This window comes from Pleurodeles waltl, chromosome 9, assembly GCF_031143425.1.
Source record: "Pleurodeles waltl isolate 20211129_DDA chromosome 9, aPleWal1.hap1.20221129, whole genome shotgun sequence".
NCBI lineage: Eukaryota > Metazoa > Chordata > Amphibia > Caudata > Salamandridae > Pleurodeles > Pleurodeles waltl.
The window spans coordinates 229000333-229027759 of NC_090448.1; the positions used below are offsets into that span (position 1 = coordinate 229000333).

Here is a 27427-nt window from a genome sequence, read left to right on the forward strand (position 1 = left end):
TGAAAGAAAGGACGAGACTTTAAGCAGAGATCGGCAAACAAGTTTGAAGGACACTGGGGCAAGGATGCACTGAAGCAACCTGAGGGCTCTAGCTACTGCATTAAAGGGGAAAAAGAATAATCACCTTGAAAGTATTCCGGATCCTTTCCATGATTTGTTTTAGCTGTTTGCTACAGTTCATGACAAAGTCCCCCGGATAGCAATCCCAAAAAAATATCGTTCTGACACACTTTTTCACTTTCATTTTTGGTAAAAGGTGGTCTCACTGTCAGTTCTAAAACCAATGATATGAGGGCATCGAGTCCGTTGAGAGATCTACCACCACTGTAAACCAATTAAACTGTGCCATATACCTCAGCAAATTATGATTTCTCTGCTACAGGTTTAGGAACTCGTTGTTAAAGGTTTGAGTCACTGTTCAGCAATCAAAGATTCTGACAAGTTCTGCCTCAAACAAATCATAATTGTACAATACAAGATGATCCTGTGGCACAAATGGAATGCACTAGTCTGTCTCATCTCCTGAGATATAAAACACAAAAGGCCGCAGGTAATTCAGGTAATGGGAATACCAAATGGCAACACAGAACATGCAACTGCCATTGTGGAAAGAAAATATTCTGATTTTGTGGGTCCCCACCATATTGTTCCGAAGTGCTAAAGGAAACTCTACCTGGTTGCTCATCACTTGGTGGGGAGGTGCACCAGTGGTATAGGAATTGGACCATCCTTTGTGCCTCTAACCGATTCTAATCATTTTACCATCCCTATTGTATGGAATCTTAAAGTTCTCAACATATGCCACCCCGTCCTTTCTTTATGGGCCGCAGTGATGGTGCCGCTATTTCAGGAATGTCGACTAGGGGGGAAGCATCCCAGAGACTTGGAGGAACGCACTTCTGGTTCACATCCACAAAAAAGGTTCATGATCATGTCCTGGGAATTACCGGCTGATGCCATTATTGGATGTCGAAGGGTAGTGCTATGCCAGTATAGTAAACCAATAACTTCAGGTGTGGGCTGAAGAAAGAAGTTGATACCCCTATCGCAAACGGGTTTCCAAAAGGGCTGTCATATTGAGAACAATCGAATTTTCATTGCCCATTTGATAGAAAATGCAACAGCAGCTAAGGGAAGGGCCCTCAATGCGGGGTTCATTGACTTCCAGACAGTATTTGACAGTATGTCACTGCAAATACTTTGAGCTAAAGTTAACAACTGGGATATCCCGCAGAATTTACTCTAAGCAATTATCGCCCCTTATTCTGATACCTGGGTAAAGATAAGGGTTAGCACTGGATAGACCACCACAGGCAAAACCTAGACAAACAAAGGCCTGAAGCAATGGTGGATAATGACACCACTTTTATTCAATCTGTACCTGTCAGACCTCCCGGACCACCTGGCATCTGTGAGGGCCTTCCCATCAGAAATGGCCGGCCTTAAAATCCAAACACTCCAGTATGAGGATGCCACTGTCCTGCTAGATCAAACACCGATTGGCCTCCAAAGTTTCTGTACAGCATTAACAGGTTGCTGTAAGGCCAGCTGCTTGAAAGTGAATATAACGAAAACAAAGGTGATGATAATCTCACAGAAACTAGCAAAAAAAGGGGGCATGGCTCATACACGGAAAAGCCATTGAGGTGGCGACTTCTTATAAATATCCGGGAGTCTGCCTGGGCCATAGGGGCCGTCTAGCAGCCCTTATCACTGCTCAACAGGAAGTAGCCAACACCCTAGAAGGGGCGTTCTGTAAAGTAAAAAAAATTAATTGACAATGCCGGACCTGTCGCCACTTCTGAGGGCAATACAATAAAAAGTCCTCCCCTTGGTGGCCTATGCGGCACTGACATTCAGAAATAGAATGGCCAGGTGGCTAGACTGAGCATTGTCATCATGTTACCGAAGAGGTTTTCTGCCCCCAAACTGCACTTCACGCCCTCAAATTTGGTTAGAGTAGGTGCTAACCTCGCAGCAAAGGCTACTAAACGCCACGCTTTTAGCTTACAGTTTGAAAGACAAGCAGGCGAGGGCGGGCACGCTTGAAAACTGCATCTGGAAATTAATGAGTAAAACGAAAATAAGCTGGCATAGGTTTCTCACCCAGACCCTGGAGTATTTAGAGGCACGCACAATCGGGGCAAGCGGGCTTCCGGTAGTAGTGGCTGCAAAACTGCTGATTAAACAGGCCAGGTTAATTTCAGCAGATCAAGATTTTCGTTCAGTGAAAATCCTTGGGCATGGTAGCCTGGCCTCAATGTGGTATGAGGAATTTTTAAAGGATGGGGGAATCTGCCTACTTATTTATGTCTCCCCTCTTGCAAGGTCAGGTCTTTACATTTAAATTGTGTTTTATTTCTGTTTTTATTGAATGATCTATTTATTCCTGTGTTCTTTTACTGTCACTACCAACACATAAGGATCATTTTAGATTGTAATTATTTTAAGTAATTGTGCAATAAATAAATACATTTGAATTTGACCTTTCTTCAAGTTATTTTTCCAAAGTGGAAAAACGGAATTATGCTATTGCCAAGCAGCATAGTTGACCTATAGTCGTGTCCTTTGCATTTTGTTAGCTCAGTAAGTTAGGATGCGATTCTCCAAACCTCCACAGGCAGCATGAACCTAAATGTTCCCCTTGATCACCTGACTCCCAGTGAAGAATAGACATGGTTGGGGGCCCCAGGGGTAGGGGGATCAGGAACACATAACAGACGTATAACCAAAATTAAGAAAAAAATAGGTGTGTATCCTTTGCCTGTGAGAGAAATAAACACTTAAGTCACCAGGATTGTTGTTGAATGCACAGGGTTTAAGGTGAGCTGGATCCCGGCAATTCTTAATACCTACAGGCATCTTAGTGACTTGACTTTGATGGCTGCTATTAAACACTTGCATCAGACCGCCTTGGCCTGGGGTCACCAGGCTTGTCTCTGTTGTCCATCTGGTGGTGGCGGTCCGGTGAGCACAGGGGACGATTTGGTTCATGCTCCCTTTGTGGCCACACAGGAAGACGAACCACCTCCCATCTTACTGATCTGACATACCCCATATGTCATCAACAATAGAGAGCAGGCAAGAACTAAAGTATGAGAATCGGGAAGACAAACTAACAATAAAACAAGGAATTAAAGAACAGCAGTAGGATACAAAGGAGGCCTAAAGAAAGAAAGAGTAAAGTGCAATACCAGAAAGAAGAAGAACACAGCAAACTAGACATTTAGTTAAAGCACATTTTTGGATGTTTTCTGGTGTGAACATTCAACTTAAATTTCAAGAAGATGGTATTCTTTCATTCCCATTTAAGTATGCCCCATTTCTGTGTCTGCTTCTGTACCGCTTTCCCTGGCCAGCTCACTCTTTCATTCATGTCTCCATCCACAAACATCCATACCCCTCACCTGTGCAGGATAAGCAGCTCTTGCTAGGCCTCCACCTTTCAGAAGGGAGAGGGCCTTGCGGACGGTGTTTAGTTCTTGAATGGTGGCTCCCCTTGATGCCAAGAGACGGGTGACCATTTGCTTTTCTGTCAGAGTGATGGGAGGGATGGGAGCTGGTAGCAGGGCAGAACCTCCTCCTGTGACAAAAACAAAGACAGCAGTGAGGAGAGCTGGGTACAATGTCCAACCAGAGCACAAGGAACAGATGAGGCAATCCAAAAAGAACACTGACACACTTGCCAGTGTAATACAGTAAGAGAACAAAAAGACCGATGCCAAACTATAGCATTGACTAGTCTAAGAACAAAGAGAAAATATGTTGCACAGTAAATGTACAGTAATGTCCTAAAAGATAAAACTAAGTGATGGCAAAATACCACAGGGTGAAAAATATGAAGGTATAACATAACTATAAAAAACAGCAACAACAGTGATTGCAGCCTCCTAAAACATAGCCCAACACTCAGAGAACATATTGGAAATATAAAATGTATACAGAGAGTAAACACCAGGTAAATCTGTTATTTCAGCTGAAGTGTTCAGTCATAATAGGGCCATGATGTAGGATAAGGCCCAATAAATTATTAATTCTGGAGCCAGACATGAAACTAAAACACTAGCAAGAGTTAAGGAGTGAGGACAACAGAAGATGGCAAAATACAGAAGCAGAGATCAAACTATAGGACCGGAAAGCAAGTGCAACAAGGAATCGGCTGACAGCTTTGGCGAAAAAACGGCATAGATAAAAAACATACAAACACAAATGATGGACGTAATGCGGAACCAATCAAACATTCACCCCAAGTCACAGATCTGGGTATCATCCATCAATTATTTTGCTCACCATGCCACCCCAGTTTGGACCCAGCCATATGCAAATCAGTCTTGACCCTGTTCCCCATTTGGAAGAGTATCCCATGCTTGCTGTGCCGCCAGATTCAAGCTAGCCTGGCTGATGAGGAGTGATACCCTGAAACCGGTCCCAGGATGCTTGTTTCTGGTCCAGGGATGACCAGGCCTGGCAGTTCGGGCTGGACTGTTCCCATGGGGAACAGGGTCAAGACTGATTTGTATATGGTTGGGTCCAAACTGGAATGGCATAGAAAGTAAAAAAACTGATGGATTAAACCCAGATTTGTGACTGGGGTGAATGTTTGATTTGTTCTGCATTCCGTCCATCATCTGTTGTTTTTGCATAGATAAAGAACACTGTTAGAGACAAAAAGCAGCAATGTACTAATATTAATAAGATACTTGACGCATTTGATGGACTGAAAACAATATATGAATATCTGCAATCGATAAAGCATCACAGAAACTCAAGCCATAATGTGAAAAAGGCCACCACATTTATGAAATCATGGGCAGCATTATGCATTGATTTCACAGAAATGTTTTCTTTCAATGTAGGTATCATATTGTTCGCGATACGGGTGCTAAACAGAGCTTCAACAGCAGGGGGAAGCATTCATTCTCCAATATTCTTGCAGGAAAAAAATGTACTGTACAAACTCAGTGTGTTATCTAGGAAGCATTTTCTCTGAAGGGTAGGTAAATCGTAAGGCAAGTTTCTAGAACGGCAACTGGGTAGGCGCACCTCATTAGATGGATCCGTTGACAGTTTGCTTACTGGCAAACAAACAAAGGTATGCGGTTTAGCTATAAACAGTTCGTCAATCATACAAAATTAGGAAGCCAAAGGCGTCCTTAGATCAGATTGTGTTTAAATGATGACTTCTTGAATGTAAATTTCACAAGAATTCTTACATTGTTAGGCATCTATTTTTCACTTCAGGTTATCGGATTCCTTCCCTCCACTGCTCGTGCTCAGATTGGGATTCCACCACATCTCATTGGCCATCAGATTGGGATTCCACCACATCTCATTGGCCATTTTGTTTTGCTCTCAGAATTGAAGACCGCACATCAAGAGGACCCTCCCTGACACCCCGTCTAATTATTACCAAATGTTACCTTCTATTTTTTGTAGTGAAAGTCACCCTTTATCAAGCTTGTAGTATTTCGGCTTCCAAAAATGTATATTTATATTCAGAATTATAGGGAAGGAATTCTATGAGCTAAACTCCAAAAATATGAGCTTATACTCTACATATACAGCTGTCTTTAGGTATCCAGCTCAGAAGGTAAGAGCCTGGACTGAATCAAGCTCAGTGCTTCCCAAACTTTTTAGAACCAAAGCCCAAATTTTAGAACTACGAACTTTCATGACCCACCTAGCTCTAATGGACATGAGGCAGGCAATTTTTACATGTAGCTAAAGCATCGTGTGGTAGTGCACGGTTATTAACAGACAGCACATTTTCCACTGAAATGGCCACTAAATTTGCACAGTCATACAGTTTTACTGATAAAACTAAACTGTGCACAAATGATGTGTGGAAATCTGTTTTCAGTGAATATTTATGATTTGTGCATCAGCAAGTTAAGTGTCTTTATTTGTTTTGATCCTATTAGAATCTTGATTTCCACCACACTTCAGAATTACAAAAGAATTTGCTTTATTTTTGCTTTCCTAACTGCTGAATGTGTACAGTTAATTTACAGATATTTACAGTTTTGTGGTCTGTTACAAAAATATATATATATACATTCTTTCCCTTCACACTCCCTGTACCCCAGAAAGATTGTCATATAATTCACTTTACTTTTCGTTCTCTGACTGCAAAGTGAGAGGAGTTTGTAGACACCAATCCCTATGTTACAAAACAAGCAGCAATTTTGTATGAAAACAGAGCCTGAAATTTGACCTCTGTCTTTAAAGCACCAGCAAACGTGACAAGATAAACACATAATTTAAAGGTATTTATTACTTGGACTTTTGTGACCCACCAAAAATCGTCTCACTGCCCACAGATTGGAAAACTCTGATCTAGATTGCTCTATACGGCAGATCATATTGGTATGTGATATTGAAGTCAGCCTATTAGAAATGGGGTCTCTAGTTGGCAGTCGGTTTGCACCCTGTCCAAGTAGAGACCCTCACTCTTTTCAGGATAATGGAGATACCCCGCTCAGATAACACCTGCTCACCCCCTTGGTAGCTTGGTACGAGCAGTCAGGCTTATCTCAGAAGCAGTATGTAAAGCATTTGCACATAACACACAGTAACACAGTGAAAACACTACAAAAGGACACCACACCAGTTTTAGAAAAATAGGCAATATTTATCTATATAAAACAAGACCAAAATGAGAAGAATCCAACAATACAGTAATAAAGATATGAATTTTGCAAGAATTAACTTAAAAATACAGTTCCTTGAAGTTGATAGCTCCACCTGGGGCTATCACGGCGTCATGATCAATATAATCAACAGTTCAAACCAGCCGTGGCATCGCGGGCCAGCTATGGTGTCGGGGAGACCTGAAACAGTACCTTTGGATTTGCAGGACATCGTGATCCTTGCAGTGAGCTCTGGAGAGTGGAGTCAATGGCGTTGCGGTGTCGGTTCTTTAGTCGGTGCTGGGGTCATCAGGCCCTTGAAGTCATACACATTGCGGATCTAACTCCGGGCTGATGAAGTCAAAAGCGCTGGCGTGGATCGTGTCGGGGCTGTGGTGCGAAGCGGGACGATGCGATGTGCGGTGCCCACTGGTCACAGTGCAGGCAGCGGCTCAGTGACGGCACCCAGGGGCCTCGGTGAGACCAGGGCTGCGGTGAGAAGCGGGTGGTGTGACGTGCTGTGTCACCAGGTAACGGTGCAGGCAGCAGCGGTGTCATTGCTGAAGCAATGTCGTCGGTAGGCCCAAGTCAGCGGTGCGGCCCAGGACGGGCTCCGTGTGGCATCCACGGGTCGCAGACAGGGACGTCTGGTGATGACACTGGAGTCAATGGTGCTGCCGTCAGTAGACCGGGGCTGCAGTGCGGGACAGTGCTTTGTGTACCTCATGAGCTGTGTCCACAGGCCACTGTGCAGGCAGCGGCGCAGGTTTCAGCAGGAGAGGCGTCGTTGTGGATGTCCAGGCTGTGGTGTGAACAAGACGATCCCGGAGTGCGGGGCCCACAGGTCACGGTGCAAGAAGCAGCTCAGTGGCGGCGTCAGATGGCAGCATCAGTTAGACCTGGGTCACAGGGCAGTGTGGCTCCTTGCAGCGTCGGCAGGTCAGAGTGCAGGAAAGCAGCGTCATTGACGCCGTTACAGTGGTTTTTCCTCTTGAACAGCAAAAAACACACAGTTTCCAGTGCTGTAGGCAGATGAAACAAGAAGTTTTTGATATCCCTGAGACTTCCAACCAGAGGCAAGCTCTACTCCAAGCAGGATACACAGCAAAGTTCACCCTTTGCTCTCTTTTAAGGCAGGAAACAGCAACTGCAGGCCAACCGAGCAAAGCAATACAGTGAAGGGGCAGTACTCCTCCTCCTGCTCTTCTCCTTGGCAGAGGTTCCTCTTGATTCCAGAAATATTCTAAAAGTGTGGGGTTTTGGGTCCAATACGTATACCCCTTTTTGCTTTTGAAGTTGGCAAACTTCAAAGAAAAGTCTCAGTTGTTTGCAAGATCCTTCCTTGTCCAGGCCAGGCCCCAGACACACACCAGGGGGTTAGAGACTGCATTGTGTGAGGGCAGGCACAGTCCTTTCAGGTATAAGTGACCACTCCTCCCTCCACTCTAGCTCAGATGGCTCATCAGGATATGCAGGCTACACCCCAGCTCCCTTCGTGTCACTGTCTAGAGGAGAGGTGTAAACAGCCTAAATGTCACACTGACCCTGACAGGGAATCCGCAAACAGGATGGTTTAAGCATGAAAATGCTTACTTTCTAAAAGTGGCATTTTCAAACTAACAATCTAAAAAATAATTTCAATAAAAGATGTATTTTTAAATTGCAAGTTCAGAGACTACAAACTCCAAATTTCTATCTGCTCTCAAAGGGAATCTGCACTCTAATGTTATTTAAAGGCAGCCCCCATGTTAACCTATGAGAGGGATAGGCCTTACAACAGTGAAAACCAAATTTGACAGTATTTTACTGTTAGGACATGTAAAATACACCAGTACATGTCCTACACTGCACCCTGCCCATGGGGCTACCTAGGGCCTACCATAAGGGGTGCCTTACATGTAGCAAAGGGGAAGGTTTAGACCTGGCAAGTGGGTACACTTGCCAAGTCGAATTGGCAGTTTAAAACTGCCAACACAGACACTGCAGTGGCAGGTCTGAGCCATGTTTACAGGGCTACTCATGTGGGTGGCACAATCAGTGCTGAAGGCCCACTAGTAGCATGTGATTTACAGGTCCTGGGCACCTCTAGTGCACTTTACTAGGGATTTGCCAATAAATCAAATGTGACAATCATGGATAAACCAATCAACAGTACAATTTATATAGGGAGCACTTGCACTTTAGCAGTGATCAGCAGTGGTAAAGTGCGCAGAGACAATAAACCAGCAAAACACAGTCCAGTACACCATGAAAACAGGAGGTCAGAAGGCAAAAAGACAAGGGAGACACACCAAAAAGCTGCCAGGTTTAACACATCCATAGACAGTTTTCTGTAAAGGTTTCTGGAAAATAGGTCATATTTTTGGAGTATTTTGACAAGTGAATTCAGCGACTTCTTGTTTATCCAACCATAGTCCTAATATTATGTAAAAGGCAAATAGCCTGCTTACATGTGCCAAGAAAGAGATGGGCCAAAGAGCCTTTCTTAGAGGGGTGCTGTGCTTTCACTTCCAAAAGGTCAGAATTACCTTCACAATTTTCACTGCAATTGGGATTTCAAAATTGTTGTTTTGTAATTGTGCTGAAATGATCAGTTCTCCCTCAAACATTTGCCTGAGAGCTGACTCTAGGATACAACAAGATTAGTTAGCCACCTCACTGTCAAGCCAGACTGTGCTCACAAGAAGCAAATGATACACCTATGCAGAGGGAGGTGGTATTAAGACACTGCCTAAATTAAGGAGAAAATGTTGCACCTGCACACTTAGGCAACAGCTCACCTGAGATTAGAACTAGGAGGAGGTCATTCTCTGTCAGTCCTTCTGACAATCGGTGAATCTCTCTGGCTGCCTGTAATGCTGCTTCATCTGGAAGGTTATTTCTCGCTCCTTCCATGACTTTAATGCGACTGTTGGACTTCAGTAGCAGCTCCCTGATGGGTAAAAGAATCAAGATGGAACATAAGTAGAGGGATGTGCTACGTGTCATTTACCAGGAACAGAGCTGATAAACAGTATGTGTAGACAATACACAATGTCCTCACTCATAGGTTGTGCCCAGACACAGCAGGCCTCCTTCACCCAACCAAGGAACAACAAGGGAATTAATACAGGGATTTCCAAAACTAAGGAAAGGTATGCATGGGTATATCACATTTTCTCCACAAAGGGGAAACTATGGACTACCATAGTACAACTGTGCATCAAAAACATGAGAGGTACAGCACAGACGATGGCAAAAATCCTTCATCCTCACTTATGAGTTCAAAATGTTTCTCAGGGAAAGATCACTCCATTCAATACCTGTGAATCACTTTAATGAAAACTAGACCTTTCATACAAATCCAACTTTCCACCGCTGCTGGATGTCCTTTATAAGGACATGTACAAGTGGGGGAAGTTGGAGATATCTTGGTTGCAGCAAGTTGCCAGCATCAAGAAGAACTTCCTCCCCAGATTAGAGTATGTCCTCCAAGTGCTCCCACTTCGATGCTCATCACTATTGCTTTAGCAGATTCAAAATATAAATTTCAACCTTGTTTGGGGCAATACATCTTCTATAGTATCTAGACTCATGCTGTTCGACTAATGAGGGTAGTGGGGCTCCTCAATATTGTTGGGTGCACTTTGGCTACTCAACTGTGCCCAGCACTAGACTGGCCTCAAACCCCCCCACACTACACTTAGCACTGCAGTTGAACAATACAAAACTAAGATCTCCTAGCATATTACTATGGCTGCCGTGCAAACACAGATGGAAATAAAAAACCCTGCCACTCTCTTACCGCTACATTGTTGGACTTCCAGGAGTCTATATCTCGAACCAGTGGCAAAAACTATTTTCCATCACTTATGACTCTGATCAACCACAACCGATTTTCTACCTGGGCTATCAGACTTAGGGTCTCGCGCTGGAATGAAGGGAACTGGCAACATCGCCCTGTGTAGGATATTTCCACTGAAGGGTCACTAGCTGACAGAGGCACTTACATAGACCAATCCCACTTTCAGCCACATGATGAATATAGACTAACACAATTGTTGTAATGGATGAGAAATGGAGATTTCCGGACCAGTCAATAGAAACAACACTGATCGATCACTTGTTTTTTAATAAAACCAAAAGAAAAGGGTCCTCCCTTTTATATACCTATATACTATAATTAATCACACACCGAACACCCCCCCACAGTAGCCTGGAGTAGGGACCAATGGCGAGAGATCTCTGACAACATTTGGGGAAGGTGTGGACCTGGGCAGCAAAATCTTCAATTTCTGTACAACACAAAGGAAACATATAAACTCCTAATCAGTTGGCTCCTCACTCCCACTCGACTGAAAGCAATAACTGGTGGTTCTGACCTCTGCTGGAGAGGATGTGGTGGGAGCGGTGACATGATCCACATGTGTTGGTCATACCCAATAGTGATTCAGATGGCAGAAGCGGCTACACGAGTGTAGCTCCAGATGGACCCTCTTATCCTTCTGCTGGGAGCCTCTATATAGCCACTAACAACCCCTGCGGTAAACTAACAATCCATCTGCTGTTGGCAGCTCACTTAACACTGGCACAATTTTAGAATCAAGCCCTAACCCCTCTGTTTCACATTGGGTAGTCCTAAGTGTTGTCCACCTATGCAAATGAAAAGGGGATGGCATTAACACACAACATCCACCACAAATTAAAAAACACATGGGCTTTCTTCTGGACCATGATGAAAACAAGGCAGCGTTACAGAGGGGACCAAAGGGAAGACTGCTTGCCCTACAGTGATCTGGAGTTGATAGTCAGTCCTTATCACTGAATCCTACTCATCAGATCATGGCATGTGATTTACAATCTAAACTCGTCCAAGTAACTGGACGAATAAGCAATGAAAACGATCCGAGTCCTGGGGTCCTGGAAAAAGGCACTTCTCTTTCGTTTATGTATCTCCTTTCTTTGTAAAAATTGTGCTGTATGATTTATACCTGAAGTGACAACGAAAGTTATGGTTTTGCAACTTACACTGTAAACGCAAATACTTACGACGATGTATGCATTGCTACCCTGGGATATAAATATAAGTTGTGTTTTTTTGTAAAAAAACAAACAAAAAACGTTCTTCAGCACTGGTGACTTCCGAGACACCATCAAGTAGCAGCATAAGCAAGAGTGTAAAATTCTTAACTTGCAGGAGATAGTCTGAGGTACTACATGCTTGCATCATAAAAGGAAGATAGCAGCAATGGAACTGCCCTCATAGGAGCACATCAATTACAGCATAAATAATCAATATTGCTCAGGAAATTAGAGTTTGTTCTGAGTCCTTCTAAGACAGATTGCCCACTCCTTTTCAAACTTAGTCACATCTATGCCTATCAGAAGAAATCAGCTATCATCCCATCAACACCTCTCTGGAGAGATAACTCTAGGGATACGAGAAGAGTGCTCACGTTCAGCTCTAGACATCATAATGGTCGGATCACCTCAAGGTGTGATAGTAGAGTTTCGTTTACAAGCCAATTCAATCCTAAGTCTCCCTGACTTTCAGACCAATAACATGACCTGAGCAAACAAGCATTCACAAAACCTGTCCATCCTAAAACATGAAAAAACATGCTACGGTGAAAAAAACAAAATATGATTACTTTCTGTAAACAGTGCATCTTTGAGATACAAAAATGTAACGCATCATCATTCTGTGTACTTCTGAGCTTTAAAGTAGTCACTTGTAGAAGGTGAAATGATACACCAAACAGCCAATAGCCTGAGGTGAGAGAAATGTTCCTGTGGTTGGAGCCAAAGCCACCTAAATGCATGTTACAAAGCATTGTTAATAATATGTTATGCAAACAGCTGCACTATCAACCAGACCTAAGAAAATCACTAAGCAGAATGTTTGCCACTCCAACGCATACACCAATCCTAGTCCTTGTAAAGCCTGCATTCTACAATATTCTCTTACCCTTTTCCTGCTTTACGTAGAGAGTACTGCATACCCAGTGGAATGCTAATTATTCCCTGCACTAGATGATCTCCAAGAATGTCTTCTGCTGTAGCTGCCATACCCAGCACTGCCTTGCCAAAACCCACTAGATGCAGACTCTTGTAGCCAGAAAACTCTTTTTCTCCCACAAAAAGTCTCGGAGAGCCTCCCTTCTCCAGGCTGAGGCTCTTCCTCATGATTGAGTCTGGCAGGACCGCTTGGACAGCCCTGGCAAATATCCGCAGGCCGTGCTCCTGGGTGGACATGTTGCAGTGGTTTGAGATGCTGGTTCTGTTGCTGGAGATCCGCGTTATCCAGGTCCTTTTCACTGATACTCGACTGAACTTGTTGAAGTTTGTCAGGACAAGCGCCATTGTGCAGGAATCACATGCAAGGCATCTGTTTCCCCCAGCTGGACATTTTTACTTCGCCTGCAGCACAGAACAGAGCAAAAAAATCAACAGAGTTAGCAATGCATATCCCCACCAGCCGTCACTTCTCCACTGCTTATTTAAAGATGTTTTTATATCTTTGTCTTGTGCACTGGGCCGATCTCTTTAGTGGCCGAAGGCTTTTGCGAATATTGTACATACACGATGGAATCCTTAAAATTAAACAAGTCAACATCAAAAGTAGATTCTAAAGAATCGACACCTTTCTGGATTCTGCAGAAAACTACAGCTCACCACCAGAATAATTTTTTAATTTATCAGTTTTCATTTTCCTGCCCTTTTTTTCCCTTCACATTTCTTACACTGTTTGTTTCGCAATGAATTAATTTTTTTTTACTGTAGAAATATTTTTGACACGAAGACCCTCCAACCCTCATAACCTCCATCAAAGAAACCATTTATTTAAAAGGTAGACAGAGAGCTGATGTTCTGGTTTTAAATCCAAGGCCCTATTACAAGCTATCAAGTGATCTCGATTTTGTGTAAACAAAAGTATATGGTTGAATTGTGATTACGAGTATATCTGATACTTTCTCCTTCACATTTCATCAGATAAAACAAGCATTGGCAAATCCAGTGTCTTTCTCCTTTGAGATGTATTGGTTTTGCTAATTACTTTTGGCTGTGCTATGCAGCAAAAAGAGGTGCAATGTGATGACATTTGCATGCCTACAAAATGATACATGCGTCATTTTGTTTTTACAGATCCGAGATGGATTCTCAGCATCTTTTAGCCAGTATTAAATTTTCAATTTCAGGACTACTCTCTTTACTTACTTATTTATATCACATTTATATAAAGCACAACTAACAGGAAAGGTGTCAGCACGCTGTGCATATCAACAACCGATTACACGTGAAGCACCCCTTGCAGAGTACTGGCATACATGATGTAAACAAACAAGAAACAGATTGTAGACTTCATCTTCAAGCAAACAGGGATAAGAGCACGTGTCACAGGTACAGACTGGTGTAGCAGCTAATGACGGTGCTTAAAATAACATTATGAGGAAGAAAACAAGCACTGGCAACGGTGTTCAGGTTTTCATACCCTTCAAAATCAGCATTTTCCAAATGGATGCTGCAGTGCCAGAGGTTATTACTGAAGGACCCTCAAGTTAGACACAAGTGCGTTCTGTAGCAGGCTGAAGCACCTTAACTGCTACGAGAGACCACATAGGCACTACTCACCCCTTTGAAAAAGAAGCTACACATGCCTCAGGGCAGGCATAAAATAAACACACTACAGATGTACAGGTAGCTCAGGTTTACTGGGCATGAAAGGTTAGATATGGTTAGGAATGGTAAATTATGTAATACAGGTAGGTAAGGTATGGTAGGTTAGCTATGATTCGCATGGTGGTAAATCAGATATGTTAAGTATGGTGGGTAGGCATCGTAAGTTAGTATGGTATGGAAGATTAAGTATAGTAGGTAGGTAGCTATGGGTGGTCTGACAGATATGGTAGGTATGATAGGTTAGGTTTTGAAGAGTAAGTATGAAAGGTATGTGAGTTATTGTAGGCAAGGTACTATAGGTATGTGGCAGTTATAAAAAGTATGCCAGATAGGTATGGTAAGTAAGTATGATAAATTGTGTATATTTGCTTAGGTATGTTAAGTAGGTTAAGTATAATAGGTTACGTAGGGTAGGCATTGTAGCAATGGAAGGTATCGTAAGTAAGTATATACATTATGGAATGTACGGTAGGAAGTTATGGTTAGTAGGCATGGTAGCTGGGTGCAGTAGGTGGATATAGTCGGTTAAGTAGGATATGGTATATTAGGTGTGGTAAAGAATAATTACATTTCTGCCTGATATTTAAACGTTTGCACTACTAAAGCATTCAGCTTTAGTAAATAATTTAGTAAATAATTAACTAAGTAGAACACGTTAACAATTAATCTGGCTAAAATGTAATTGGTTTTTCAAACTGTTGTGATGAGATACATGTTCAAAATTCGAATAATTCAGGGTCCGATACGGTGCTCAGGAGCATTTACTCTAGTACACTACCATCAAAACAAGCATTTGAACTGCAATAGGTCTCGTGCTCGCTCGAGTTTCAGCTATTAGCGTTTTCTTGCCACAAACTGAAAATAAAAAGTAAAACAGCTGACATAAGCAGCCGGTTCAAAGCGCTGCTGATTGCTCGCAGAGCCAGGCAAAAGGAACAAGCATTTGTAATGCAAGAACAGAAAATGTGTGAGGGAGAGTAATGAATGGAATAAACAAAGTCACACATCACTGCAGATGAAAAGTAAGTAATAGACTAGAGCCCTGTTAACAGAAACAGACTGGGGCCACTGAAGCATCCAGCGCTCTGGTCAAATGCTATTAGCCTTTGAACAAAGTAATCCCTAAGCACATGCTTCATAGGCACAAGTGGAAGGGTACAAGTACTAGGGCCATGCTCCAGGGGAGTGTACAACTGTGGAAAAGGTAGGACAAAGAGCAAGGATTGACCACTAGCAAGCAAGGATTTTTTAAGGACACTGAAACAAACTAGTGAAAAAGCAGAGACCCCACAAAGAAGTATAGAAGTATATACTAAAGTATATACAAGAGGTCTCGAATGCTCGACCTAAAAACTACTAGCTGTTGAAACCTCTGATCATCGGAACCGCCAACATCTCTTTGCAGTGGGAAATGTTGTTCATTTTCCCAGGCCTTCATGGCTTTCTGATGCTACGTTCAGCAATCGTTTCATGCACAACAAATTATAATGCATATTTTTGCCATGCAAGCATTTCTGTTTTTATGTTGGCTACGGACTCAAGTACTGTTTAATCTGTCAATTTAACACTAAGAACACTTAATGTAAGGAGAAGAGAATTGTAGTCTACCCTATATCATTCAGTAACAACACGATTATTTTCCATAAACAATTAAGACAAACAGTTTTTATTCTTAGATAAACTTTTAGTACTTAGCACAAGGTAGTGAGAGGGTAAGAGCTTTGTGTCCCCAGCGATCACACAAAGGAGAGGAGAAATATGATAAACATATAGAGTGGCTATATATAAGAGACACACGTCTTGGGTCCATTAACTTACCAATGCTGTTTTAAAGTAATATTAGCCTGGAGTCTAGTAAAAGACATCTCTTTTGCTAAGTCTTTGTGTCTTATTTTTCAGCGATGTTTCGACCTCTTTTAAAATGTAGGATTTTCACCAGGACAGACAAACTGAGGGACATCTGTATAAGGTTGAGAAACGACTGACTCAAAAATATGGTATTGATTGAAACCTAAAAAATGCTGCAATAGTATGTTCTGGTTCAGTGATATCAAGGGTGAAGGTCAAGACCAAAGTGAAAGTAACAAAATTATACTCACTCAGTGGATCTAAGAATGAGGTCACATTGAGTGAAAATGCACCATTTTAATAACTCAAAGCGATACAGAACAGGGGTTCCGGCTGCAGCAACACCAAGATTGATTGCCTAGCAATGAATGCCATACATCACAAGAAACATACATCCAAGGGAACAATATGGCCAACTTAAGTCTTGACAGAGTCTCGCAGTATATTGGGAGTTGTAGTTCATATGATTTCTGTTGTGTGCTTCACGTAGCATAGGTGTCACAACCCAGGAGCCTCTGTCCAAGTAGCGCCCACACTCTGCACACACTTACGGCCTCATTATGAGTGTGGCGGTTTGGACCGCCGTCTATGCAGCAGTCCAACCGCAATACAACAACCCTGACAGTCCGACCGTCAGGGAACAGCCTCTGTCCAAGTAGCGCCTACATTCTGCACACACTTACAACCTCATTATGAGTGTGGCGGTCAGGACTGTCATCTATAGAGCGGTCCAAACGCCATATAACAACCCTGACAGTCCGACCGTCAGGGAACCGCCAGCTCCACCAGGATCTTGGATCCTGGTGGTCTGGCGGTGGCAGAGATCCTAATCCGCCAGGGCAACGCTGCTTGCAGCACTGCCCTGCCTATTATGACCTTGATCTCTGCCAGCCTTTTCATGGCAGTAACACCGCCATGAAAAGGCTGGGGGAAAACAGGTGCAGGGTGCCACAGGGGAGCCCCTGCACTGCACCGTTGCAATGTTCACTGTCTGCTTTGCACTGCTGTGATGGTGGGAATGTAGATTGCCACTGGCAACTAACAGTCTGAGCCCTACTGGAATCAGCTACTACTTGGACATGAGCTGAATTTTGTATATTCTCACAATGTTGGGTTTGCAAAGGCAAAGGGGAGAAAAGACACAGAATAATTAATGGATAATTAGTTAGTATGTTGGATACTGAAACTAGGTATTGTAAAGTTTAAATAGGTGTGTTTTTCACTTTTTGCAGAACTGGAGACAGTCTTCTGAACATCTCAGATCAACGAGGATTGAGTTCCAAGAGGAAATAGATGCTCCATAAAAGGCACTCTTGAGAGTCCAGTGTTTTTGGTGATGCATGAATATATGAATATTATTCTCGATCATAAACAGCGCCATCGAGTCTGCCACCTTCCCGGAGAGCTGGAAACACGGCGAGATCAACACCCTCCTCAAAAAACCTAAGGCGGACCCAAAGACCTCAAGAACTTCCAGCCTATCTCCCTGCTCCCCTTCCCGGCAAAAATAATCGAGAAGGCAGTCAACAGACAACTAACCTGCTTCCTAGAGGAAAACCGCACCCTGGATCCTTCCTAATCTGGATTCCGCAGCAACTACAGCACCAAAACTGCCCTCATTGTTGCCACCGATGACATCAGCACCATACTGGACAGCGGCGAAACCGCGGCCCTCATCCTCCTGGACCTCTCGGCCGCGTTCAACACCGTCTGCCACCACACCCTACGCTCACGCCTCAGAAATGCTGGAATCCACGACAGAGCCCTGAACTGGGTCACCTCCTTTCTCACCGGCAGAACACAGAGAGTCCGCCTCCCCCCATTCCGCTCGAAGGCCACTGAAATCATCTGCGGCGTACCCCATGGTTTGTCCCTCAGCCCAACCTTCCTCACCATCTACATGGCCCGCTCGCTAACATCGCCCGATCCCACAACCTCAACATCATCTCATAAGCCGACGACACCCAGCTGATTCTCTCCCTCACCAAGGACTCCGCCGAAACCTACCTCCACGAAGGAATGAAGGCCATTGCTGAATGGATGAAGAGAAGCTGCGTCAAACTCAATTCAGACAAGATGAAAGTCCTTAACTTCAGCTCCACCCCCTCCACATAGGATGACTCCTGGTGGCCTACCACTCTCGGATAGTCACTCCAGAGTCGTACCTCAGCCGGCACTACAAAGTGAAACATCAATTAATTGCAGCACCATATTGCTAAGATCAGAGTAAATGGATGTGTACTTAATGAGTACTACTTAGGAGTGACAATTTATTCAGTCCTGTAAAATGTAGGATCAGTGATGTAGCTCCAGAACAGAGTGGATTTAGAGCATTCCCAAAGGACTTGGAAAATGTGGCCTTCAGGACGCGACCTTTAGGGTAATTTTCAGCTCTGGCAAATGTAATCATAGGCAAACTAGTCATGGACACATGGGGGTCTACCTCCCTTTAGTTCTTTATGGATAGTGTTTCCAGTCCTGGATATTCATGTGATAACCAAATGCATTCTGGGTGTTGTAGCATTGCTTTGCTCCTATCTAACTGATTAGACAAATACACCTAAAAACAATGATTTGTAGGGAAAAAGTTTGGGAATGGAGACAATAGGACTTATGTGGAGTTTGGCAGGCAAGCTGCTGTCCTGGTGGATAACCGCCTGCCATAATTAGAGATCACTGCCTGCTCCTCTGAAGGTACTGTAGCTTTGATAAGCAAAAAGGTTTTGGTTTTTCAATAATGCCGGAGCTTGTTTTTGAAACACAAACCATGAATGGCCATGACATGCTGGGTGTTTTCTCCCAGCATGTGGGTGTCATTTTTATTTTTTTCTGTTAAACCCGGCAGGCTTTTTCTCACAGTTTCAAACACAGAAAAAAGTGAGTTAGAGCATCCACTCTAAAAAGTACAAACAATCTGAGGTACTTAAACTGATGACCTGATGTGTGGGGGCCAGTGATTTAAGGATTCGATTGGCAGAGTCACCGGATGTTGCACCAGCAGAAACATGATGGTTCACCTGATTCTACTTAAAGGGGGTGAACCCAGAGTTTGGCTGACTGGAAACTCTGCCTCATTTGTTGCAGTCTGCCAAACTCTAAATAAGGCCCGGTATACTTAATGTCCTTGAATTGGGTTAATTGATAAACCTAGCATAATTACAGACCTCTTTAACATGTGACCACTCCATTTTTTGTTCCATGTTTCAGAGGCACAACCACTTTCCCATTTTTAAAAATGAATTTCTAGTGGTCCGACCTGGGAGTGTGGAATAGTAGCACAAATTATTTACCTACTTCTGGTAAGTCAAGTAAGGTTATCAGAGTCATAGACCCTCTCGGGACATTGACGAGTCTGTTATCCTGAGGGAACTTACCCTTAGAGGTCAGGAATGTATCTCAGGCCTCCTGAGATGTAAGGAAATTGAGGTGTCACAAACTGATCATCCATTCCAGCACAGCGGCCCAGCTATTAAAACCTATGTCCCCAGCTGCGGTCTGGAAAATGTGCTGCCCCATTCGGAATTTGACATGAAACATACAGATTGAGAATGCACATTTCTATTGCAATGGATATTCTTTGTTGCAAAGTTGGCCTAACCAAAAAGGGTGTGTCTTGTTTGTCTTTCTAAGGCCCATCCCAGTTTTTGCTGTGCCTCTCCTAACTGGTATACTAGGACATACATTTTCTACGTCTTTAGGACTCCCAGATGCCACTTCTGACACCAAGTCTGTTGCGGGTTCAGCCTAGTACACCAGTAAATTATGCACTAGGGTCAGGATACTTAAATATTTATTGTACAATAAAGTTTATTCTTATGATCAAAAGTAAATTCCAATGCTACTGTCTCTTTATTTTCCCGTCAGGGAAATGGTGGTCCAACCTATTCTTCTTTCCTTCCTCCAGGAGAATTCACCCTCAGACTAGACTTGAAGGAACTCCCACCCTCAGAAGAAAGAAACCAGAGAATCAGGTAAGTTAATTTCCCATTAATGGCTTTCAGCACTCTGGTTTTTTCTCTTTTCCTTTCCTTTCTTAGTATCCCATTTGCCTCCTCTTGATGCTTTCCAGCTTCCTTAACCTTTTCTAGGTGATATCCTTCATGAGTACAACCTGTTTAAATCTGTCCCCCCTTAGAGTTTTTGAATTGTTCTTTCTCACTTAATGTTGTGAGAAAGTGGATTATTAGTTGAGATGGTTTGGAGACTTCACTAAGTAATAATGTCACTATTCTGTATCAGATCCAGTTAGGTTACTTTAATTAAAACCTTAACTCAGTCCTGGATAGTTGTGATACAAAGCAGTCTGGCTTAACTCAAAGGAACACAAGTGTAAAACAGTTATCAGTACCACAACAGTCAATAAGTAGAAAACACAACACAATAAAAAGCCCACTCCAATTTATGAAAATAGTACATATTTTTTTCTTTAGGTAGACACCAAAACAACAAAAATCTGATGAAGGGAACTGAAGAATCACTGAAATTCATTCAAAAAGTTTCAGAAACCAATGTATTTCATTAGTTTCTATATGCCTCAAACGTGGGGATCGGAGCAAAGATCAAACTTTCACGCCAACTGCAATGGAGTGCCAGTTAGATGCAGGGGCCAGGTAGGTCCCCAACAAACCTTTACCTATGCATTTAAATTCTTTTATGGTTCTTTTCTTCATCAACAGGGCTTTTTGGTGGGGTCCTCTACAGATTGGATCCAGTGCTGGGCTCAACGTTAGTAGACGGGAGAAGTCCAGTCTTGGTTCTTGACAGAGGTTTCAGGCTATCCTCAAACCGGTGAAACCTTTCAGTTGGTGCAATCTGAAGTCAGCATCCCAGGTAGGCTTCGACCACAACTTGGAGCAGAGTAGATACAGACCCTCATTACGACTTTGGTGGTATTTTCACAAGACCGCCAAAGTTGCGGGTGTCAGAAGTAAACAGGTGGAAATCAGACACCGTCGGCCTGTCCGACAGCGGAAGAGAGGCGTTTCCACTGCCAGCACCACCCCGGCAACAGGACTCCGCCCACCGTATTACGATACGTAATAAGGCGTGGCGGTTTCCTGAATGGCGGTGAGGTTCTGGCGGTGGAAAACGCAGAGACACATCCACTCCCAGATGACTACCTCACCGAGACAGGTAGGTGGACCGTTCAAAAGGGGGGAGGGAGGAGGTGGGGTGTTGTGTGCATGTGTGTGGTGTGTGTGTGTATGTGTAGCGGTATGTGTGTGCGTGTGTGTATGTGTGTGTGGAGGGTTTATGTGTCTGAATGGAAGCAGAGGGGAGGGAAGGTGTTGGGTGCGAGTGTGTGTGTGTTTGTATGCAGAGGGGTGGGGGTATCTGTCAGCGTACGAGAATGGGGGTGTCTGAGTGGATGTTTGTGAGTGAGCGAGTGGGGGTGTCTGGATGTATGCGTGCGTTTGGGTGTGTGTGTGGATGGGTGGGGGGGTGTTTGCAGGTGTGTGGATGTGTGTGTGCCGGTGACAGAAATAGGGATTCCTGTAGCTGGGTGCGTTACTGCCAGGGTTTTAGTGGTGGGGTGATTGCCGCAGAAAGCCTGGTGGTTTGCTGCGTTGTAATACCGCCGGCAGTCTTACAGCTGTCGCCTGGCCAGAGGTACTAACCTCTGGCCCAGCGGTCCGACTGTCCTGGCGGTACTTGTGGCATTGTGGCGCCAGTCTTGTAATACAGCACACTTGACCGCCGGGCCCACAGCGGTAAGACCACCAACGCGAGTGTGGCGGTCTTAAGACCGCCGCACTCATGATGAGGGCCGTATTGTTATAGTAACAGGTTCTTTTTCAAAAACCATTATCCGTGAGCTTTAGGCTCAAAAACTGCAGCTCTTATCAGGAGAAAGAGTACATCCTACCACCAGTCAAGGACCCAGGACCTATGAGGCAGTTGTAACTCTTGTATCTGCTCAGCTGGGCACTGTGCAGGGCTTCTTTAGCTTTTGTGTTCCCGCAGCTTAACGTGAGGCCGGCCAACTAGCCCATGGAGGCCACTCACAGGTCTTTGGCACAAATGGGAGGAGATCAAGAACTCCCTCCACAACTTTAACAGCAGGCGCAGTCCTCCCTTTCCGAAGGCCTCTCTTTGGTTCAGCAGGTGCAGTCCTCCTTGGTGCAGTCTTTCTTTCTGAGGTCGACAGGTTCAGCAAGTGGAGTCCTTTTTCTGTTCTTTCCAAGTCCATAGTATTCTCAGGCTGGTACCAAGGGGTGCCTCTTTTATGCCAGTTTTGAGTTTGTGGGTGGGGAGAACTCCCTGGCCAATGAGGGTAATATTCCCACAGGCAACCCTACCCCCCATTGAATCACTTCCTGCGGGACTGGCACTAAACAGTCCTACAGTGTATTTCTCTGCCCAAGTCCGAAATGTCAGAACCTTTCTTCCCCTAGCCAGAGCTATGTGCACACTCCTGGGTGTGTCCAGAATAATGACCAACTCCTCCTGGATAACCAGTTCTGCAACAGGTTTCCTGCCCCTGGAAGACATGCCAGCCTGTCTACCTAGACTAAGGAGAGGGCAGCCTAAAGTGTGACCCACTTTTGCCTGTGACAGGTGGATGACCCTTTGAAGCTTGGCCATCTGTGGCCACAGTCATCTGGCCATCCTGTCAGGAGGTAGTCACACCTCCCCACACCAACAAGCCTTTTCCCCTTTCCTGGGAGCTATTCACGCCTCCTGGCAGAAGAGCAACAGGTTGTCTATGGTGATTACTGCTGTACGTAATCATAAGCATCTACTAGAAAGTTTGAGCATGAAAGTGCTGGCATTCTAAAGTTAGCTTTATATTAGGATTTACCTTAAATCCGACTTTAGCAATATTTTGGAATAAATGTAAGCATTAATTTGATACCTCAAAGTACTATTTTTGGTGTTTCCAAATGGAAGTAAGCACTTAGCGGTTATGCCAGTATAACCCGATGTTAGTCAATGGGACTACCAACCTTGCCACAGTGAAAATGACAATGGTGAGTTTTCACTATCAGGACATGTAAAACATAAAAGAAACGTGGCCTTCCTTTTATTATACTGCACCTTGCCTAATGGATGCTAAGGCCTACCTTAGTGGTGACTTATACATATTAAAAAGAAAGGTTTGGACTTGGCAGTGGCAGGAGGCCTAGGGCCATGTTTCACTTTATCACTGCAGTAGTGGCACAATACCTGCTGCAGTCCACAAGTGACATTTAACTTAAAGGCCCTGGGTACCATATTCTAAGGACTTAAAGGTAAGTGTTTGTTGTATTCTTCCCACGCTTTACTAACAATTATTAGATCATCCAAATAAGAACAAGAATGTTCCTGGTGTGGACCCAGTATATGATTTATTAGCAGCTGAAAAATAGCAACAGCCCCATTCAAGCCAAGGGGTAACCCAGTGAAATCTCAAACATACCCTGTAGAGAGATGAAGGCGATTTTCTCTTGGTCTTCCTGTGTCAATGGGATTTGCCAGTACTCTTTAGTTTCATCAGTAGGGGTTATATGCCTGGACTACCATAGTTGCTCAATAACTCATCAATTTGTGGTAAAGGCACTATAGGAGGCTTCTATGACCCCTAAGTCCAACATTTTCTCCACTTCCTGTTGTATAGCCTTTCTGTGGACTTCCGGGTTCTTACAGGGCCACTGTCGTATTACCCTTCCTGATCCAGTTTTGATTTGGCGTGAGATTAAATGGCACCTCTAAAAAAATCTTTAAATGGGTGTAAGGTTTCTAGCTGTTCTACTATTTGAGACCCAGTCAGTTGCGCTTCCATTTCCCAGAGAGGTTTGGAAGGGGGGGCCTATAATGTACCTTTGCTCAAGTGGTACCCTAAAGGGCTTATAAGGTTTCTTTCTTACAGACTGGTGATTCCTCACAATATATTGTTTTATCTGATCATAGATGCCAGGCATATAATTGTTCTAAACTATTTTGGGCCATTTGTTCTAAACCAAAGTGTCCAGCCAAGAAGTGAGAATAAGCAGAGAAAAATATGCTGTCTCCAAAGTCTTGTGGTACTATCGAATGGGGTGTCTGTCCCTCCTTTCCTACCTTATACAGTACCCCACTATGTGTAAGATGGTTGGTCTTACCTGAGGAAGAGTTCCTTCTTCTTCTTGGACTTGTTCCTATGCAAAACTGCAAGATAGGGTCCTTCAATTGTGCAGTTCTGACATTTCTGTCTAGCTGCTAAGGCTCTTGATGGAGTGGTGTATTTCAAAAGTCCCCTTCTTTTTGTCTGACCTTCTCACTTACTCTTCTTAGGTATCTGATAGCTCACTGATCTGATGGCTCGCTGAACTAATGCCTTTATGGAAGAAATTGGGCGTCCTTGAGCCAGTCATACCTTTTCTTTAACACGTTTTCGAAGAGGGCAAGGAAGTGAGTGCTGTCTGTTTCCAGAATCAACTAAACCAGAAGTAACTGGTTACTGAGGAAATACTCTTTTTGATCCCAATGAACACTCCCTATTACACTTCTTTTCAGATAACTGATTTGATGATGGAGCACTAAACTAATCCTTACTAATGGTCATCTTCAACCTGATTTTAACAAGGCGATGTCAACCTGATTATTCACCTGCAAGGGAAAACAGAGGCTACCTCTAGGTTCTCATGTGCAATACATGGATCTCCGGACTTCCCCCAGTTTCCATGGGATCCTCTGCTTCTTTCTTTTTCCAACAGAACCTGGCATATATGGCCCCATTCTCCACACTCAAAGCTTCCAGACACTGGAGAATTTCCTGCACCTATTGGGGAGCTGACTAATGTAGGAACCTTAAAACAAGATGGATTGGCTTGTCTAAAGAATCTGCTTGTCGTCTATGAATGTCGGGCCTTTTATCATCTTCTCTTGTTCTTTGCTCCCTTTTACCGGGCTGGGCTTGAGGAAAAGGTTTTTTAGGGTGCTGTCTTAACCACTCTTCGATTTGAATGGGCAAAGCCTCAAAAAATTGTTCATGATATATTTATTATTTCTTCTTTGGTGGCTACATGAGGTTTTAGCTACCAGTCAACAGGGTCTTTCAATTTAAAAAAACAACAAGACTTCTACAGGTATTTGGAAGACTAACCCACTCTTGCCTAACCTTAAGTCTGTAGGTTTCTTCAGCAACCCCTAGTCTTTCTACTATAACCGCTCTGACATTAGCAGACTGATATGTGGCCTGAGTTTCTCCAACTAACTGACATGCTAGATAGTGACTCCGGCATTCGGAGGGGCAATTACTAGTCTGAGCTCATATCTCAAAGTTTATTAAAAAAAGGCCTTAGGGTCTTTCCCAAGGGTACATTTCTGGAGAGTCGTGGTGAAACCAAACCAAGGGGACCCTGTACTCAGTTTTGCATCAAAGCTGTGGTTAATTGTACTGGATTGTCCGATACACAGGGGTGCAGAATTTAATAAAATATCTACTTGTCCATGGGACAGGGTGCTTCATACATCTTCTTGTCCTGTAAAAATCTACTTGTCCCTTTGGTGCCATGTAGTGCAATGACAAATTATGGCAGCAATCTCATTATATTAGAGCTCCAAAAATAGCCTCTCTGATCATGCCAGGGCTTATAATATAATAGGGCTTTAATACTAGCAATTTCCTTATTTTGCCACCTTTCCGCAGATCTACATACTGGGGCTGGGGGTAGCGGTAAGCAGTAGTGCCAAGGTTGAAATGCCCTTTTGTGTCTGTGCAATCCTACTAACTTGCATGTTTGGAAACGTACTCCTGACAAGGGCTGAAGTAAAGCTTCTTTTATGGTTGCGCAAAAAGTGGTTGGAGGGAAAGTGAACTTGTAAATGACCAACAGATTTTCACATGAGAAAACCTACACATGCATATTTGCCAGCGCTAAAATACACGGACACTTTGTAGGAGTATGGTTTCCTGGGCTACTTCTGTAAATTCTTGTGAGTCCATGAAATATGTGAATCTGCACTAATGCAAAGACATATACCATGGAGGCACTTTTGTGGCTTTTTTTTAAAGAATTGGGCCCCTAACGAGGTCTGGCATCAACCAAGACCTTTTGTTTTTGTTAAAATTCTACTCTGTCTGTAACCACATTACACAAAGTAATTTTGTTCAGAGCTAAGAACTACTGTGTTAATGTATGCTTTTTGAGACCAAAAATATTTTTGCTTTTTGCCAATGCTTGTTACAATGGTGAGGGCTCAGCAGCTCCCAAAACAATAAGATTTTACAAAAGCCATGTCAAAACAAGACACATATTGACAAAACCAAAAGTCTGACCATCAATGTCGGACCTATTGTCTTTGCCAGTGCTTGTTTATTTTCATTTTTTTCCATAATCTTGTTGAAACTGATTACACAGATTTTCCATTATGAATATTTTTTGGAAATACTAGCATGCATCAATACTTTTTACTAAATTATGCTTCAAATAAATGGTACCTAAAATTTGACAGTAGTTTAGCAAAACATTTTTTCCAAGTTATATCTTTTTGTGAACATTTTATTTTGAAAGCAAAGACTCATCAGTCTTGCTTTCAAATTTCTGCAAATAACTGCATTTAGCCAGAGAGCATTCTGGGAGGATTATACGTAGCCTCATATTGTTAAGATTTGCAAACGTGTGTACATATTGTTTTTTAGTAGAACCACGATTAGTAGTGCAGTCAGAGCTTGCAACATTTAGTTAGAGTGTTCATCCTAATAATAAAAGCTTTGCATTAATTAACCATAAATAAACGTTCAAACAGCATTAGCCTATGGACAAAAATATTACCCTAACAGCAGACAATTTCCTTCCCTGCTCCATAATGTGGTACTGAAAACTGGCTGCCAAAGGATTTGTGCTGCAGTGGGTTGGGCCTACCTGTCCCAAGGACAAAGTAAATATGAAATTGTGTTGTCCTGGGCCTCAAACAATATGTCCCGGGCTATAAGAATTCCACACCCCTGCAGGTCTACCCTTTCCAATCAGGAATTACAGCTTATTTTCCGCTACTAAGACATGTAAAACGTAAAAGAACATGTCCAACCTTTTAATTACACAGCATCCAGCTCAGTGTGCTACCTAGGTCCTCGCTTAGGGTCTTAAGGGTGACTTATAAGTAATAAAAGGGGGGTTTAAGGCTTGCCAAGGGGTTTTAAATGCCAAGTCGACATGGCAATGTAAACAGCACACTCAGGGTCTCCAATAGCTGGCCTTAGATCTGTTCAAAGGGCTACTTAAGTGGGTGACACAACAGTGCTACAGGCCTACTAGCAGCATTTAATTTACAGGGCCTGAGCACATGTAGTGCACTTTACTGGGGACTTATTAGTAAATTAGATATGC

The 27427-nt window shown here is 43.3% G+C and overlaps 1 protein-coding gene across 4 annotated transcripts in view; it reads right to left on the reverse strand.

Moving 5' to 3' along the window:
* GLYCTK (glycerate kinase) overlaps positions 1–27427 on the reverse strand; it is a 102056-nt gene that overhangs the window by 7870 nt on the left and 66759 nt on the right. For 3 of the 4 annotated variants that reach the window (XM_069206596.1, XM_069206597.1, XM_069206598.1), the window contains 3 exons: positions 12577–13028; positions 9410–9561; positions 3408–3583 (listed from right to left, as the gene is read on the reverse strand). In XM_069206596.1, coding sequence (XP_069062697.1) covers positions 3408–3583; positions 9410–9561; positions 12577–12971 — 723 coding nt within the window. In that variant the 5' untranslated portion in view covers positions 12972–13028. Of the gene's footprint in view, positions 1–3407; positions 3584–9409; positions 9562–12576; positions 13029–18143; positions 18278–27427 lie in introns of those variants that run through there. The other variant, XM_069206599.1, reaches the window with a different exon arrangement.